At 30.2% G+C, this 17,763-nt stretch overlaps 6 protein-coding genes across 10 annotated transcripts; 3 read left to right on the top strand and 3 right to left on the bottom strand.

The window, feature by feature from the left end:
- Window positions 1-200: 200 nt before the first annotated feature.
- On the bottom strand, window positions 201-4,484 carry LOC126855676 (N-alpha-acetyltransferase 25, NatB auxiliary subunit). 2 transcript variants are annotated; one of them, XM_050603546.1, is made up of 11 exons: window positions 4,145-4,484; window positions 3,779-4,003; window positions 3,430-3,683; window positions 3,074-3,297; window positions 2,647-2,956; window positions 2,167-2,471; window positions 1,803-2,061; window positions 1,475-1,720; window positions 1,317-1,382; window positions 771-980; window positions 201-585 (listed from the first exon to the last, which is right to left on the bottom strand). In XM_050603546.1, the coding sequence occupies exons 1-11, from the start codon at window positions 4,203-4,205 to the stop codon at window positions 364-366; spliced, it is 2,382 nt and encodes a 793-aa protein (XP_050459503.1). In that variant the 5' UTR covers window positions 4,206-4,484; the 3' UTR covers window positions 201-363. The 2 variants fall into 2 exon arrangements, with proteins under 2 accessions (XP_050459503.1, XP_050459494.1); XM_050603537.1 differs by having other exon boundaries at window positions 771-1,382.
- Window positions 4,485-5,020: 536 nt separating this feature from the next.
- Window positions 5,021-6,332, top strand: LOC126855876 (replication protein A 32 kDa subunit). The gene is made up of 2 exons (XM_050603936.1): window positions 5,021-5,380; window positions 5,615-6,332. Exons 1-2 carry the CDS (start codon window positions 5,131-5,133, stop codon window positions 6,079-6,081), a joined length of 717 nt encoding a protein of 238 aa, XP_050459893.1. The 5' UTR covers window positions 5,021-5,130; the 3' UTR covers window positions 6,082-6,332.
- Window positions 6,333-6,688: 356 nt separating this feature from the next.
- Window positions 6,689-8,468, top strand: LOC126855871 (uncharacterized). The gene is made up of 6 exons (XM_050603923.1): window positions 6,689-7,109; window positions 7,244-7,302; window positions 7,389-7,514; window positions 7,609-7,767; window positions 7,849-8,034; window positions 8,119-8,468. The coding sequence occupies exons 1-6, from the start codon at window positions 6,902-6,904 to the stop codon at window positions 8,266-8,268; spliced, it is 888 nt and encodes a 295-aa protein (XP_050459880.1). The 5' UTR covers window positions 6,689-6,901; the 3' UTR covers window positions 8,269-8,468.
- On the bottom strand, window positions 8,458-9,475 carry LOC126855908 (40S ribosomal protein S23). Its single transcript, XM_050603985.1, has 3 exons — window positions 9,374-9,475; window positions 8,860-9,019; window positions 8,458-8,781 (listed from the first exon to the last, which is right to left on the bottom strand). The coding sequence occupies exons 1-3, from the start codon at window positions 9,375-9,377 to the stop codon at window positions 8,514-8,516; spliced, it is 432 nt and encodes a 143-aa protein (XP_050459942.1). The 5' UTR covers window positions 9,378-9,475; the 3' UTR covers window positions 8,458-8,513.
- A 507-nt stretch (window positions 9,476-9,982) lies between these two features.
- LOC126855686 (uncharacterized) lies at window positions 9,983-16,214 on the top strand. Of its 4 annotated transcripts, none has more exons than XM_050603569.1 (6): window positions 9,983-10,166; window positions 10,497-10,640; window positions 10,836-11,982; window positions 12,119-12,787; window positions 12,860-13,558; window positions 16,081-16,214. In XM_050603569.1, the coding sequence occupies exons 2-6, from the start codon at window positions 10,587-10,589 to the stop codon at window positions 16,134-16,136; spliced, it is 2,625 nt and encodes an 874-aa protein (XP_050459526.1). In that variant the 5' UTR covers window positions 9,983-10,166; window positions 10,497-10,586; the 3' UTR covers window positions 16,137-16,214. The 4 variants fall into 4 exon arrangements, with proteins under 4 accessions (XP_050459526.1, XP_050459529.1, XP_050459522.1 ...); XM_050603572.1 differs by lacking the exon at window positions 16,081-16,214 and adding an exon at window positions 13,873-13,999 and having other exon boundaries at window positions 9,984-10,166; XM_050603565.1 differs by lacking the exon at window positions 16,081-16,214 and having other exon boundaries at window positions 9,984-10,166; window positions 10,500-10,640; window positions 12,860-13,654.
- LOC126855866 (kynurenine formamidase) lies at window positions 13,708-16,259 on the bottom strand. Its single transcript, XM_050603908.1, has 8 exons — window positions 16,129-16,259; window positions 15,936-16,026; window positions 15,677-15,778; window positions 15,022-15,156; window positions 14,638-14,716; window positions 14,334-14,525; window positions 14,118-14,253; window positions 13,708-14,034 (listed from the first exon to the last, which is right to left on the bottom strand). The coding sequence occupies exons 1-8, from the start codon at window positions 16,138-16,140 to the stop codon at window positions 13,885-13,887; spliced, it is 897 nt and encodes a 298-aa protein (XP_050459865.1). The 5' UTR covers window positions 16,141-16,259; the 3' UTR covers window positions 13,708-13,884.
- Between the last annotated feature and the right edge of the window lie 1,504 nt (window positions 16,260-17,763).

Raw genomic sequence — 17,763 nt, 5'->3', positions numbered from 1 at the left:
AATGCATAAGCCATACTTTAAACTTAATCCATTTTTTAATGTAAAAATTCTATATACTTTAAAAGAGTGTTAGATTATTTGTTAGAGTTTTTACACATGCACACACTTGTTATTTTGAAAGGCTCCAGGAAAATGGTATCATATCAGTAATTTGAATGGCAGTGTATCGAAATAATTATGCAATGCTTTTCACACACAAATAAAGATTGGTTCAGATATTATCAGATTTAATGAGCATTAAACCACTCATTCATTATTTATAATTGATGGGAGCTAAGAATTATGTACAGAACTCTTTAGTTATTATTTGAAAATTATGAAATAGACGGATATTGTTCTTTGTACAAATATTGTCAAATAGTTTCAGCTCTTTAAATTACTTAAAAGCCTTAATATAGGCTGAGTCCGAGACTTGAGAGATCTACAACTTTGCCTAAGACTCGCTTGTCCACGTTTTATAATGGTGACGCATACATCATCTTTCTCATCCAAATCTGTATGTAATTCATATTTTTCAAATTCTGTTAGAACCGCATCTAAATTTTCAACTCTTTCAATAAGTAACACAGCCACTTCTCTCCAACCCTGTAATACAATAAATAATCGTTATAAAAATTAATTATGCTCTTTTGAAATTTTATAAATATATATTATCTCAATAATTAATGATAGCTATGATTAATTCCATATTATATAAGGTGTTGTGAAATTATCAATAATATGTTTTAATTTAATATTAAAAATTAATTTTCTATAAAGAACACAATTACCTTAGTTTCATTAGTCTCATTTATCATGTTCGATTCGATTTTCTTATTACATTTTTTTTTATTTTTCTTTTGCGAAGTACGCGGTTCCGATTGTACCGCACATATACTACATATAGCGCTAATGATCGCTAAAGATTCGCTGCAAGTTGAGGCTCTGAGTAAGAAGTTTTTAAAAGACACTGGTGTATCCCTCTCAGGGATGGGTAATGTCTGTAAGCAAAGAGATGTTCGCAGCATTTGTATGCAATCAAAGTCCGGACAAGAAGATTGAGAAAGTGAATTTGCAAGACACGCTATAGTCCTTAATTGCTCAGAATAATGAGTTTCGCGTAATCTTTCTACAGCATCGAGCGGAACCAATATATTGCATGGTCTGTTCCGTTTTCCGTCCGTATCAAATTTTTGTAATATTTGCGGAATAAATTCTTCATCCAATTCTTTAAGCTCGGCAGATATTTGAGAAAGAAAAATTGAAGATGATTTTACACTCGCTGCCAAAATACGTAATATGGCATTTCTCGCAAAAAGCAGTCTTAACATGCATACACGTGTCTCCTCTTGCATTCTTGGATTCTTTTCGCTCTGGTTAAATGGCTCCCATCCTCGAACAACCTATTTAATTCCATAATTTATAAAATTTATTATTAATCAAATTGGAGTGTTACACTTGTTTAAATTATACTGCGTCTCTCAACTATATTTACCTCCAAGTCACGATTATCTCGTAAAGCTGACCATCTAATTGTATCAAGATGAGGTTGTATATGCATACTACTTAAAGTAGAAATCAAAGAGGCAGTACTGTCACACCAACATAAATCAAGTAACATCTTATCTACTGTTGTCATAGCGAAGTGAAATGAATTATCTAATCGTTCTCTCAACTCTACAAATTCCTGAATTTTTATAAAACTCCCGTATTTATATGCAAACGTTAAATGATCTGCACTCTAAAAAAACAATCCATGAATTAGATTTAAATAGATTCTCGCCCATTGTTTTTTTAAATCTATTATACTTGAAAACACATACATCCTTATAGTTGGCTATGAAAAATTTCGCTGTATGATCGAGAGTTGTTGAGGCCAGAGGCAAGTTACCGAGAGGCGCGAGAAGAGGCGCATAGAGATGACCCAGTGAATCTAGTTGAAGGTGCTTTACGTCAAGTAATACAAACGTATGATCAGCCGCGACCACTAGACCAGCCTCCAAGTAAATACGCACGAGCAAAATTTTTATGTGAAAATTTACAGGACTCGACAGAAGACCGTGTTCCAATAACGACATTGCCCTGTAAGTCCATTGTTTTAAAAATGTGCATGTTTTCAAAATATTATTAGCAATTTCTTATTAATATCATAATTAACTTTGTTATCATATAAAAAAACATTATTACTTATAAAGAAAAGATGCATCATTAGTGTCAACCCATAATTGATGCAATAAATGTGTAGCTAATAGAATGTATGGATCAGCTGGACAGAAATCAGTTGGCAATCTATCTTGCATTGGACATAATTCATTGCCTTTTTCATACAAATCGCATAATCTCTTTATTATTTGTTCCTGTTTACTTCTGTCTACTAAAGGAGGATGATGAAAACCACAAATACGCCGCAACTGCTCCAAGTGAATATGTCTTTGCATCTGTTGTATAGTAGTTGGAAACTCATCAGATGTAATACCTATATCTTTCTCAATCTATAATGTCATAAATAGTATTATGTTAAGCAATTTTAAAGTATTTTAGTTAATATTATTGAAATAAGAAATTTTCTGATGAATCTAATTTTAATATTTGTAATATTTCGCATATATAAATATATTAAAATTTATCAGAGATTAATTTTAAAAATCGAAGATTTAGTCTCCTTACCTTTTCAAACAATTCAATCTTCATGTTGGGTGTAAGCAGATTTAAATATAATCGTAAATCACCAACCACACAGCCCTTTTCTCCAAACTGAGTGAAATATTCACGCATAAAGTCTACAGGTTGCAAACTACATTGTAGATCTTCATCAATATGGGCGCGTTTTAATAAATCTAAACGAGCCAAATATGGTGCCCGAATACTTTTTTCAGATGTATTAATAATATTGTTAAGAAAATCTAAACATTCTGTTGGTTGTTGAAACTTTAAGGCCGCCGAAAGATAACTTTGATAAAATGCCCAATTGTCAATGCTATATAATAAATATGACAATTTTATATATAAATATGAGATCAATATACTATCAAGATACTATAGATATGTAAAATAGTATGTGAGAAAAAAAAATATGCAATTAGATTTTACTCACTTCTCCTTGATAAGTTCGCGATATGCATTAGCAGCCTCAGAAAAACGTTCTAGTTTTAATAGAATTGTGGCTTTCTGTTGTGGTACATATGAAAGATGCGAAGCTAAAGGACTAGACAATACATTTAATATTTCTTCATTTTTGTCTTGCAATTCCAAAATCATTAAATAAAGCTGTACTTCTTGTTCCGCTTCCATTTTTCCTTCTCTTACTAATTTTAGGACCTAATGTAATAAAAAATTATAGTAATCATCTGCACAATGTCTATTTATGTATAAATTGATAGTCTGTCTATAACTAGATATAAATATATCCTAGTTAGAATAGCAACAAAAAATAACAATCAATGAACAAACCATTCTTTCCGCCAATGGTAAAATAACTCCCTTTGCTAACTTTTGATCCGCATGAATGGCTTGCATAACTGTACTCATAACAGCCCAGAAATAATATGGATTCTTAGGTTTCATTTTGTACAAGTTAAGAGCAGTTTGTTGCTGCTTTTTATAATCACCGAGGCGAACGTACGACATGAAAAGATGCGTTAAAAGCTCCTCATTACTTGGATCTGCTTTTGCAGCAGCTTCATAAACTTCGCTAATTTTGTCAGCTATAAATTCAATACAAAGATAAGATTTGAGACAATAAGATAATCATATAATATAACTCTCCCATTCAAAATTAATAAGCAAGTAAAAATCTTACGTTGATGTATCTCCCTATAGCAGATAGTCATTGCCTGCAGAGTAGAATCCTCGCATGGTATCTCAGATCGCACTTTATCCATGATAACTTGACACTCATCCTCCTTACCTAGCCGCAACAGAGCCAGAGCCTTGAGTACCCTGGCACATTGATTACTCGGGTGTTTCTTGAGTACCTTGTCCGCCTCTTGGAGTGCCTTCTTATTGTTGCCATTATCTAGCCAGTCTGAAACCCAGACAAGCTTCGTACTAGGTGCCGTTATATAACCTCGTCATCCTTGATCCCGAGGATACGAGCGGACAATTCAACGGGGATGAATACGACGGATACCAGATCCAATCTCGTTGTCGATAAAGTTATACGTACCGTAAATCGGTCGCAAACGACGTTCGTTCACCGTGTTGTCCACATGGGTCTTAGTCGCCATGATACTTTTTATGGTAACATAAAATCAACAAACCGGAGACACGAACAATCCTCGATTTTCTCGACTCATCTTCAACGAGTTTAAAGGCGGATTCGAATTATTCAGATATCTTTATGCCCCTAATCATTTTTTTAATAGCTGTGCTTACTAAGGCGCAAAATGCTTTTTATTCTTATTCTTTAAAAAAGCATGAGTGTGTAAAAAAGACCGGCAAAGTCATACTACAAGTCTGTTCTTTTTTTGTAACTGCATCATACTACATTTTTATTCACAAAATGAGATGTGGGTAATCACGCGTTGAAGAGAAAAAGAGAAAAGATATAGATAATGCAGACTACAAAATAATGTGGCTACAAAAAAATAACTTTATTTAGACAAAGAAAAAATTAGAGATTCTAATTTTTTAGAGGATCTATAAAAAATTAGAGATTCTCTATTTTTTAGAGGATCTTTAAAAAAATATTTATAAAATGCTCTATTTAACATTAAGCTAGTATCAGATTATTACAACCTACGTGCTCGTACGCATTGAAGTTGAAGATTAAAAATTTAAATTTGTTTAATTATAAATATAACATAACAAAAAAACTAAAATTTTTTTGTTTTGATTGGTAAAATTTCAATTTTCAATAAATAGTTTGATATAGGCTTTTGGATTAATTGTATGAGATTGATCAATCAGAACGTAAAAAATCTTAATTTTTTTTTCGTTTTGATTGGTCAAATCGTATGCAATCTCAATCAGATATGAATCTGCCAAATTGGTGGAAATGCGACATTATATTAACCTGCGCTCCTAATCTAACCTAAACTAGCCCAACCCAACCTAATCGAACTCGACTTACATTTCACGCGCGCAAATTCAGCTTTATTTAATACAATATATTTTTCCAGCTCTAAAAGTTAAGCTTGCAAATTTGCAATCATGTGGAATGAAAGCTCCACGAATTTTGGAGGCGGATTTTTGGATGAAAGCACACAAGGAGGAACCGGAAAAAAGAGCTCGCAAAGTAATGACAGGAGTATCGTCCCTGTAATGATAAAGCATATCACATCCTCAACAGGGGATTTGCAGATTGCCGGCAAAACTGTAAATACTCTTACATTCGTTGGAATCGTACGTAATATTGATCAAGATACAACAAAAATCTCTTTCAGTATCCAGGATGATTCAGGTTTGTGTGAATTATTTCTATTTTAATGACAATATGTATATATATGTGTGTAATTGCAAAAAGTTCTTTTAAATTGATATTATATGACGAGTAAATTTCATATTCATATATATTAAGAACTCTTTACAACTAAAAAATCTTTGAAACTTGCATACAATATAATTATTTATTTGAATATTAAACAATTATTATGTTGTTTGATAAATTGATTTTGATTTTTATTTTACATAATAGGTACTGTCACAGCTGTCATGTGGTTAGAGGCAGATAAGAATCCTACAGAAAGTATTTGTACACAAGTTAATACATATGTACGAGTTTATGGATTATTACGCAATCAAAATAATCAACAACATGTGCTGATTCTGCGTATGCATCCTCTCGAAGATTTAAATGAACTGACATGCCACTTTATGGAAGTTATGTATTTTATATTGAAGGCTAAAAAACCTACCGAAGAATCTTTGCCTTCTTTACCTCAGACATTTGACAGTACAATGAGCGGTATGTCATCTGATCAAGTGGCAGTTCTTGAAATTGTTCGATCATCAAATGAAGCAGAATGTGGTATTGAGAAACGTGATATTCTGACACGACTGCCAAAACATGTTATACCTCGCATAGATGAAATATTAGATTTTCTTCTCTGCGAAGGACATATTTACACAACCAGTTCAGAAGATTTCTTTAAAGCTACCTAAATGTATATTGCATATTAAGAAAAAACCTTATTTAAATTTACATTTAATGCAAGCTATTTTTAGTTTACTACATATATATTTGTTATAATTTTTTTCTTTCTTTAGATAAGAATAAAGAATTAAAAATATTTTTTTTCCATTTGTATAGCAGCAACAAATTAATGAAATATAAGTGATAATTTGATGTCAAATATATAAATGTATACATTTTAAATTAAAATAGTTTAATATTATACATATTTAATAAAATATTTTTTATAAAATATGGTAAAACATTTCTTTATAGCTGATTAATTTTAATATATAAGTTATGTTATAAATCGCATCTATCTTTTATCAGTTACAGATTTCATAATAAATTGGAATTACATTATTAACATAATTATTTCGATTTTTATAATGTGCACTATTATAATTTTTTTTAATGACTCGCGTATACATCCAATAAAAGAAAAAAATTTGTCTTCTAGTTATCTCCAGGAAATAAATTCCTATTGGATATTGGATATATTTGAGGATCTCCCTAAAGAAAATGTCTCGACCACTTTGACCATTTTGGCGCGCAATGAACCACGAAGACGAAGCAAATATGTCAGATGAGTCTCTCGTCTTATTCAAGCTCACTATTCATGTCTGTCGTTTGAAACTTTTCAACATTATTTTTATTAAATATATGGAGCATCGCGCGTTCTACTGATATTTCCGTAAAATAATATAACGAATGTTGCGTGTTGATATAATTATAATTTCTTCATATTTTCTCATTCATCATTAAATGTCTTTCTGAGTTTTTTCATGTGTATCTGTGTACTTTGCTACTATGAATGATACGAACGATGTTATGACAAGCATATACGACACCTTGATACATTTGCGATATCCACATATCACTAACGCAGAGTCAAAAGACTTGGAAGCAACAATTCTTAGTGGCGAAAATCGCATTTGCTTACTTTCTTGGCTTCTGACAGAAAAATCGCCATCGATCAACGCACATTTGGAAAGGCTGAAGGATGATGCCTTGGAAGGTATCTTTCTCTCACTTGTAACTTGGTGCAGTTATTTTCAACACAATTAAGTCTAGGATATTATATTTTTATAATTATTACTCCATAAGAAATATTTATATATACAATAATATAAAAAGCACATATTTTTTTAGATCAGTTATTCGAATATTACTCTCAGATTGGAATTTGTAACAACAAGGATATATTATTGGTTTGTTTATAAAATAATTTTGTTATATATAAGATGATGATAAACTATTATTATTTATATATTAAGAATATTTAATTTTATATTAGGGTAAATGTTCCTTGAAGGAACAGCTACCAACTTTAAGATTATTATTGGATTTTATGAAAGAAATACATATGAAACCCTTTGTGAATATAATTGAGACAGAAAAAACACTTCATGACATTATTAAGGTATGTTAAGGTATGTTAATATTGAATAAATACATATATTACACATCTATTTAATATATTGGTAATTATTATGTATGTATTTTTTTTTGTTTAGCTGTATATTGATGATGTCGATCAAATATCTTCTTTTTCTGTGAAACCAAAAGTAAGTTACACTGAAAGTATTAAATATTTCAAAGAAAGTGAAGCAGAAATATTGAGTAATGATTGCGGAGATATTAAAACTAACTTGGATGAAAATTCATATGTAGAGGTACGAAAGAAAGACTATATTAATGTAATGAAATAATAACAATTATAATGTGCAAATTATTATTTTGTATAAATATTACAGACTGATGATAAACTAATCAATGATAAACAGAATATATTATTTGAGAAGGAAAAAGAGAAGTTTATAGAAGCATTTCAGACAATTTCATCTTGGCCAGTACAAATCAGAAATTTAGACAAAAATATTTCTGATTCCATTTGTTCAGACATTAAAAGTATATGCTCTGATTTCAAAACTTTAAAAAAGGTAGCAGAATTTTATATTCATTGTCACTATATAATGTCACGTTAATAAATATCAAAGTATATCTCCAATTATATTTGTATGCAGGTGCTGCAAGCAAAGGACGAGATATGTAATATGAAAAATTTAGCAGCATTACCGAAGACTACTACACCTTTAAATAAAGTTATAGAAGATATAGTTATTTATAATGAAGAACTCGAAAATTGGAGTATGACAAATAATAGCCTTGATTAATTTTTGTATTTATATATAATTCTAGCTATAATTATTAAGCATAATTTATATATATGTATAATCCAAATATTTGTAATATACACACAAACAGAAAAATCCATTCTGAAATTTTATCATACATGCATTATAGAAGTTTTTATAATATAAAAGGGGAAATATATAGATTGATGTAAGATTAGAATAAAACAATTGTCTTTAAATTATATTTTTATATTTGTCAATACATCTTTTTAATAGCAGACAATTTAAGATCTAGGTCGTTCTTTTTTCTCTTTGTAGAGGGCTAATAAAGAAACATTTGCGACCTTCACCACCTTGAATCGTACTCCAGGAATATCACCAACAGCATGACCCTTCCGACCGAAACCCGCCACTAGAACTTCGTCGTTTTCCTCAATGTTATTGAGACAACCATCCCTTGGTACAAAAGCTGTGATCTTTTTTCCATTCTTGATCAGCTGTACTCTGACACACTTACGGATAGCGGAATTTGGCTGTTTGGCCTCTACTCCACTATTAAAAAATAAAATACCAATAAGTGACATCCTAAGTGAAAATTTCATGTATTGTATAATTATATAGACTACATACACTTTTTCTAAAACAATTCCTTTAGCATGAGAGGCACCACCAAAAGGATTAGCCTTCCATCTAGTTCCCAAATGTGCCTTTTTGTAGTCCTTGTCATTCCATCGCTGCTCACGTCTGTGATTCACGTGCTTGCGCGCCGTACGAAGACCTCTAGGTTTACCTACAATGCAAAACAAGTAACTTTAACGGTTATATCCTATGTATATTATTTTCCTGGATAAAAACGAATATCCTTTGTGAGTAAAAACGTTAAACATATCTAAATTCAAATATAATATAAAAATATATTAATATTCATAATAATCGACAGTAATATCTCCGACAATCATCGGTCCAAGCATGCTATCACGATCGAATCACGAGAAAAATATATAGATACATGTATTTATAAATATAAATAGTGAAGGAAATATATCGAAAGAAATATATCGGCGAAAAATTCATCAGAGTAGATATTTTTATAATCGTTTCTTCAAAAATACAATAATATAAGAGAAAAATCTTTACAACATACCCATGCTTGATGTGCTTTGCAACCGGAAAGAATCAATCGTCCATGAGCATAAATGCAAATTGAATGGTGAAGTCAAACTGCATCATATCCGTTGTACAGAATCTGAAATCTGATAGGGAATTCGCATTCTAGGGACTTTAGCCAAGGATAGCGTTAAGCCCTATCAGACCATTCATTGAAAATTGAAGATTCAAGATTAAAGATTGGAATTTGACTAATCACAGCAAAAGGAAAGGAGTAAAATTTCTTTGTTTTGAAATCCTGATGAAATTTCAATCTTTATACTTCGATCTCAATCCTCAATGTGTAGAGTCGATCATGTAACTTTTTTTTACGTCGTATAAATTTGTCGAATGTATTGATTCGTTGTCGGATAGAGAATTTCTGGAGTTTTAAAAGTTACTTGTGATCAGCCAATCAATACATCCGTTGTGGCGCGCCCTGTTTCTCTGCTATTGTTCTTCACGTTAACATACCATCCTGTAAGATGAAATTTCTTTAATAACCGTCCAATCAAATCATTCACACATTGGTAATATTTTAATTTGCGTACTTCAGTATCGTGACGTTAAATATCATAAAAGTTCTGTATACACGGTACTTTTTGATCTTTTATCGTCTTTTCTTTATCATGACTTGTCATAGGAAATATAAGCTACTGCTGAACCTAGATATATAAATTATTTTCTGTTGACTTTGTACCAACTCCATTAAAGTGCGGGATTTTGGATACTTGTTTCAACTTTCACCCATATTTTTTAAGAGTGAATTCATCTTTAAATACTATATAATTGTAAGTAAGGCAAAATTCGCTATCTCTATTTTGCAGAAATTCAGTGCTTGAGCTTCTCTTAAAGTTACTGTTTCCAAGAAATTCAAAATGCAAGATTTGCACTTTACTTTCGAGATAATGAATTTTTTTGTGAATTTATGCCGCGAGATCGTTATCAAGACGATCTCGAATATATGTTTCTGGTGATGATAAAAATATCGCGAAACGTTAATTACATCATTGCATAAACTGCGAACGGATACTCGATAAAGTCGCAGTGTTATTCGAGTCAGAAATGTTATTCGTGATAAAAATTGTATATTATTATCTTAATATGTTATTGTTCGACAGGAGGTCTTTCAGGACAGTTTGGGAGGCTTTTTAGGTTATATGTAGTTTGGTAGTAACGTCTGAATTCACACTCAACTCCTGAAGAAAATCATGGAAGAGGAGATTATCTGTCTCTCTTCCGACGATGAAACGGATTCGCAAAAGGTGTAGTAGAACTCTAATGAAATATCTCTATTTATTTTCTCTGTATACTTTCAAAATAAACTGTATAAGAATAACGCTTTGTTTAGTCTTAAAAAAAGTAGTCTTAGTTTTGTTTAGTCTTAGTTTAAAAAAAATCCTAAAAAATACAAGTTTAGAATTTATATATTATTTGATCTAAAATTTATTGGGGTGTAGGAAAATAAGAAGACCAAATTAGATAATGCTTCCCTTATTTGTGAGAAGACAGAAAACTTATCTAATGATGATGATAAAGTAGAAGGAAATAATCTGAAACGAAAAATGTTGAAAATAAATACAGAAGAGAAAACTCAAAATAACATAGAGAAGAGGAAAAAATTGAGTACAGATGAAAATACGCCTATAGAAATAGTTAAAGTTAAATTTCAGCCTGATTTATATCTTATATCTGATAATTCTGATAAGTCTAATACTGTACAATCAAATAAGAATCAAGAAATAATAATTGAAAAACCAAAATTGATTGTGAAAGAGAAAAAAAAGATATCGTATGTTGCACATGATGTCTTTCCGTTATTTATAAGTTTATGCCTTCAAAGGAGTAAGGATAAGGATAAGAAAGATATGGAAAAAATTGTAAATAAATTAAAAAGGCGTTATGAAGAACTGGATCCGGAATACACCAGTTCAGAATATTTTGTCTCATTTTTAAATGAAAAGCGTGCTGCTATTATGTATAATGATAAAAAAATATATGTGTATATAGAAGAAGTAATGAATGAGATGAAAAAAAGGTTCAAAAAGAAGTCCCATCATTTGCCGTCTAATAAAATTTATGACGCAGTTCCCTCTACTTCATATGCTGCAAATAATTTATCAGTTAATGCAGCAAAATCAGACTATGATAATGACGATGATAATGAGGAGAATGCAAATCCACGGACAAAAAAAATTAAAATGATATTACAAGCCATGGCAAAATGTGAGGCAGTAATTAAAAAATTGGATGAAGCAGAAGTTGATTTCGATAAAGAAGATGATAGTACTTATATAAAAGTTGAAAAATATAAGCAAAGAATGGTAGAGCTGTATAATAAATATTGCGAATTAACAGGAGAAAATGCTGATGCGGGACGTGTATATTTGCGTCCTAAGCACATAAGCGCAACCCGAATTGTTGCTGTTGATCAGGCAATAACAAATTTCATTAATTCTAAAATCGCTCAACGAAATAAAATGAAAAAGAAAGAAGTTCTTGCAGATGATGTAATATTCCCTGATTACAGAGACATCTTGGAATGTGTTAGTAGATGTAATGATAGAAGAAATTTAGGTTTAGACAAAAAAAAACAAAAACAAATGGGTAAGATATGTATTTTAATATGTATGTGTGTGCATATGTAATACAGATGTCATAATTTAATATTATAAATAATTAATAATTAATGTTATAAATGAAATATATATTTAATTTTTATATTGATATTTTTATATTGTAGCAAAGAAAGCTTTCTTAGAATTAGGAGAACTCTTACAACGCACAAGGCGTAATGATTATTGGGACACTTTTTCTTTGTATCTTGAAAACACGGAAGAAGACCCAGCTATAAAAGATAAAGATTTAGCAAAGAAATTAATCGATAATCGCACCGAGGGTGAAAAAAGATTAGCTGCCGTATTTGAAAAATATACAAAGAAACAAGAAGAAATAAAAGAGCAAAATGATATTGAAACATCGGAGGATGAAGAAGAAGAAGAAGAAAGTGGAGTTGCGAATGATAAGAATAAAAGCAAGGATGATCTATCTATAGCTAGTTTAAGTGAAGAGGACAGTGATAATGAGGAAAATATAAATGAAAAAGACAACAGATTACTTGTAGAAAATGGTACAAGTAATATAAGTACAATAAATATATGTCAGAATATAGATAAAGTTATATCAAATAAAACTGTACTAGATATATCACAACAGAAGTATGATAAAAAAGATAAAATAAAAACTTCTGTGAAAGAGAATAACATAATAGTACCTAAGAATAAAAACCAAGAAACTAGTGAGAAAACAGTACATAAAATATTCAATGGCAATACTGTTGCAAAGAATTTTATTAACATAGATTCATTAACTACATGTTCTACAGCAGACTGCACAAGTAATAGGATTGAAGGTTTGTGAATTTAAAATTTTCACACAAAGAGTGAGAGAAGTCATATACATGTTTTTTACGTGTATGTTATAGAAGATCTACCTGAGGTGATAACAGAGGATATATTCAAAGCGATAACAAATCCTGTAATAGAGATGGTAACAGAGGATGCAGCAACTGTGATACCTGGAGCTGTAGCAGAGCCAATAATGAAAGATGTCATGGAAGTGATGATTACAGGTGATGAAACAGAGGTAATAACAGAGAATGTAACAGATGTAACTGTGACCGAGAATCAACGGGAAGAAGAAAAGAAGCCTCTACTGCGAGTGCGATCATTTGCAAAACCTCCAACGACTTGGGAGGTGGACAGTCGACAGAAAATAGCTAAGATTGCCCAAGAAAATGCGTCGAAAATAACAAACCAACTCAAAGAAGTAGTTGATCTGACCAATGAAGCGATCAACAAACCAGCACCAGTAACCAATAAAACATCGCCTGTTACAAAGTGCACTATACAACTTGGAAACAAAGTTGTTCCTGTTGTGAAAAATCAAAGACTGCTTATACCATCAAATAGGAATATAATCAGTGTTCAAAATATTACAAATAATTATCTAAAGGTAAATACACAAGCTGGACAAATTATAGCACCTGTACGCGATATTTGTGTTCGGTTACCATCTGCTCAAACAACTACTACTCGTCAAAATCAATCACAAAATCCCATCACCGTGAGACATGAAGTGCCCTTTAGAGGAAACGAGACGATTTTACGAATTATTCAACAAGGTAAGCCGATTATTGTATCCAAAAAATCGGCAGTACAATCCGTCTCGAAGCAAATAAATATGCATTTGCCGAAGACGAAACCCAAATGACTCGAACCTTTAGTAAGGGCTGTCTTTCTAGATCATTGTTACACGAAAACTAACATGAGCTGATCAATACTTGGATTTTAATTACATCTATCATACAAAATATATGTATAAACCAAATATATTAATACATTAATATAATTCTTAATAAATTTTGTTATCAAATTTAAATATTGTATTTTATATATTTTATATTGAAAACATAACGTCTTATAATAAATATTTTAGCTTTGTAATCTTCTAACGAGTATTCGCATTGGGTTGAAGACACTTTAATATCAATTTAGCAAGATGATAGTTTGGATCCAAAAGTTTCTCCACTATATCGAAGTGGTCAATGTTGTTTCGAAGTAACAGGTATTCTACGTTATCCACTATAGGAATAATTTTCTGAAACATTAATATAATTGTAACTTTTAGATATGATTTCGTAGATAATGATATTTGATGCACAATAATATTTACTTCAATACCTGGGCATATTCACGTGATTCGTTCACAAATACGGGAGAATCGCATTCCCCTACAGTCACAATAACTTTCAAGCCACTAATATAACGATCCTTTGCTTCATCAAGGGTAGATAAACTCCACTTTTTAATTTCCTCGCTAAAATGTCGAAAAAGGTGTGTAACGTATGTATCTATGATATGGTATTAAATATTTACTGAGATACATTAATTACTTACTTGGTGAGGTGAAGAGCTTTCGCATAACTCGTATCAACTAGAGGTTTTATGTTATAAATTCCGCCTATTAATATAATTTCCTTTAATAATGCAAAATATCCTTGTTGTGTCATGCGATTGATCCAATCGTCGTCATGCAATAGAGTTGCAGCTAAATGCGCTCCGGCACTATGTCCAGCAATGCATATGTATCTATATATATATTTTGATAATTGAAATTTATTTTTTAAAAAATAAATATAAATAAAAATAAATATAAATATATATCTGATATAAATATGATTAAAGAATGAGAGCAATGTACTTGGAGCTTGAATCGGCTGCATATTTTAATATTTGCGTGACTGCCGATTTTATCTGTTCTACTATATCTCCAAGTTTGACTGAAATAGAAGAAAATATAATCAATTATATTATTGTTTTAATATAAATAATCTTTTAATTTGTATGCAAAATTTATATCTAATATAATGATCATTTGTCAATCTCTGTAACACTCTTTCATATATTCTTTGCATCCAAATTCTTTAAGCTGCACAAATTACTTTTCTGAAACAATGGCTGACTAACTTGGTGTGTAAATGCTGTAATAATCTTATGAAATATAAATATAGATAAATAATTGAGATCAAGAAAATAATAGCAATAAAATTTTATAAAATTTTTTATACCATTTTTACGGTCTTACCATTTGGACACAGATCGTATCCAATTGTGATTACTTTGATTTTGTTTTCAACAAACAAGGGTACCGAGAATCCAATGAGATCCTTGCTGAATTCCTGCCAATATCCACCATGGATAAAGACAAATATTGGTGCATCTGAAATACACATAATTATCTTTTAATATCTATATTTTAATATTTTAATAGACTATATTGTAATTGGATATGAATGTAAAATATTATGACACAAATTTAACAGCTTACAAAAGTATAGAATGGAATATTAACATTTCCGTAAACAGTATACTTTGACAATTGCTTACTACTTTATTTCAAATTAGGTGAATTAAATGACTGTGTTATTATTCGTTCATGTATTATATAAACATTTATCTTGTTTGCATATCGCGCGAAAAAATAAATTATTTATAGGTCATATATTATCTATTTATAGATATATGTAGATGCAAATTGCAAAACTTTACATTCAGATCTAGGAAATGAATTTCATCTCTTATTTATTAGAAAAAAATTTTCCCTTCTAATGAAATAATCAGTTTTGAAGCATCATTTATATAAGTTCAATTTTTTTCATATTTTTATTTTTTTTATTTTTTTATTTTTTAGTGGTTTCAAATAATGTCATCTTCTATTATATAGAATTACTGTTACATACCTTTAGGTAAATCGGTGCCATATATATCATACTTTGCACGCTCTGTAGGACCATACGGCACATTAAGTTCACATTTTATAGTTTTTTGAACCTTTTCCGTAACTGCAATAATAAATCAAATTCGAGTCCTTTTAATAAAATGGTGTTGGATAAATTGTAAAATCAGAAAAACTTTTATAAAATTTGTAAGATTTATCGCAATGATTTTTATATAAACTTGCAGTAAAGAAAAAAGTTTAATATGAAACTGCTACATTACTTTTTGCACAGAATGCAAAGAATTGCTGACACATCTCTTCAGATCCATATCGTTTACTCCATTCACTCGGAGTATATAGCCGTTCCAGCTCCTAACAAAAAAAGACAAATATTAAAAAAACTTATATTATACTACGTCATTTCAGTACTTTTCAGCAAGAATTGCGTGAATCAATCTCGACAGGACTACGTACAGACATAGCCATCCTCGGTTAGCTGTCTACTGATTCTTCAGAAGTATCGCGGGTTGTTATTCACGACGAAGCTCATTAGAAACTGCTTCAGTGATATACCATTGCATGCACTTTCCTGGCTTTGCGTGTCGCTGTATGCGGATATTTCGATCTCATGTATATTCCATTGCGTAAGTAGAGAAGGCGTATTATAATAAAACAAGGTGTGTACATATATCAGTTTTTATGTGTGGTGGTTATCATAGCGGCTAATCGGTTTCTTTTTTTATTAGAAAAATTTGTATCTTATCATAGAATATAAATCGAAACTTATATCTGTAAAATATAAAGATTACTGCAAAACTGTTTTTTTTTTTAAATGAAGTAGACTTTTTCATTTTATTACATACAAAAAAAAAAAAAATATATAAATTGTAACTTACGAAATTTGTTGTGCGTGATTTAATATAGATAAACTGCGACGCTATCAGAGGAGACAGATTTATCTATATGTATTTACACATTTTAAGATATTATTCATTATTTTTAGATACATTCTGTTGGGCTACATCCAATTTTCAGTGAAGTCAACAAAGTTACAACTGAAAAATTATTACACTTTTCTCCAATAACATTTAAGTCTTTAGCAAAAATATCTCTACATTTTCCATAATTGCATGTTTCTTCATAAGAAAGCATGATAAAGACTGAAAATTATTTCACATAAATAAGATGTATATATTATATTATATTATATTAAACATTATGCATATTATATTAAACAAATCTTTTATAAATCGGTGTGTAAATTATTCACCAACTCGACAATGAAAAAAACGCTATGATTATTTTCACGTTGAGTAAGATATAAAATAAAATATAATTTAACTGAAGAGTGAAACATTCCTGCAATATGAAGAATATAAGTGATTTATATATATATTACAATATCTGTCAAAAGAAAATAATCGGCCAATTTTTTTATAATAATTTACAATATTCTCAAACGGTTATTCTTTTTATTCAATTGCGTTTTAAGATTATTCTATTGCATGTACTATAATTTTGTTTTATAAAATTTCAGACAGTTTAAGCAAAAATAACCTTTGTATTCGATATAGCCAAGTCACAATAATTACTCGTTATTCGCGAGGGAATTGTATTAATTACAATTAACCATGAAAAGGTATACCTTGTAATTCAATGTTAAACGCATCCGCTTGTCATTGATTGCAAAAGCGTCAGTTACGTCAGGATCCTATGTGATTGAAATTCTATTATATTTACATCGAATCTCGTTTTACAGTGTACATATGCGATACAGTGTATATAGATTATGCGATATATCATAGCCTTGCTTTATTATCTATGTTTGTCCTTAGTGTCACGAGTAGACACAAGAACTTTACATATGGCATATGGTATGCATATGTTTGATATGCAGGTGTACTTTAATGCAGTTTTAAATTTTAACATTCTAAATTAATTTCTTACGATGAAATGTGCACGCATAGTTTTATAAAATTTTTTCTATTGATAACCGCGATATAATAAAATGAATTATGATTTATGAGGCAGTTCTGTCTTGCACTGTATCTTTTATGTGTAAAATTAAGAGATAAGATTTTATTTTTTCTCATGTATTAATTAAATTAT

Source organism: Cataglyphis hispanica, chromosome 2 (assembly GCF_021464435.1).
Source record: "Cataglyphis hispanica isolate Lineage 1 chromosome 2, ULB_Chis1_1.0, whole genome shotgun sequence".
In the NCBI taxonomy this organism is placed as follows: Eukaryota; Metazoa; Arthropoda; class Insecta; order Hymenoptera; family Formicidae; genus Cataglyphis; species Cataglyphis hispanica.
Note: the sequence above shows the minus strand (reverse complement) of the source record. Positions and strands in the feature narration are given on the sequence as shown.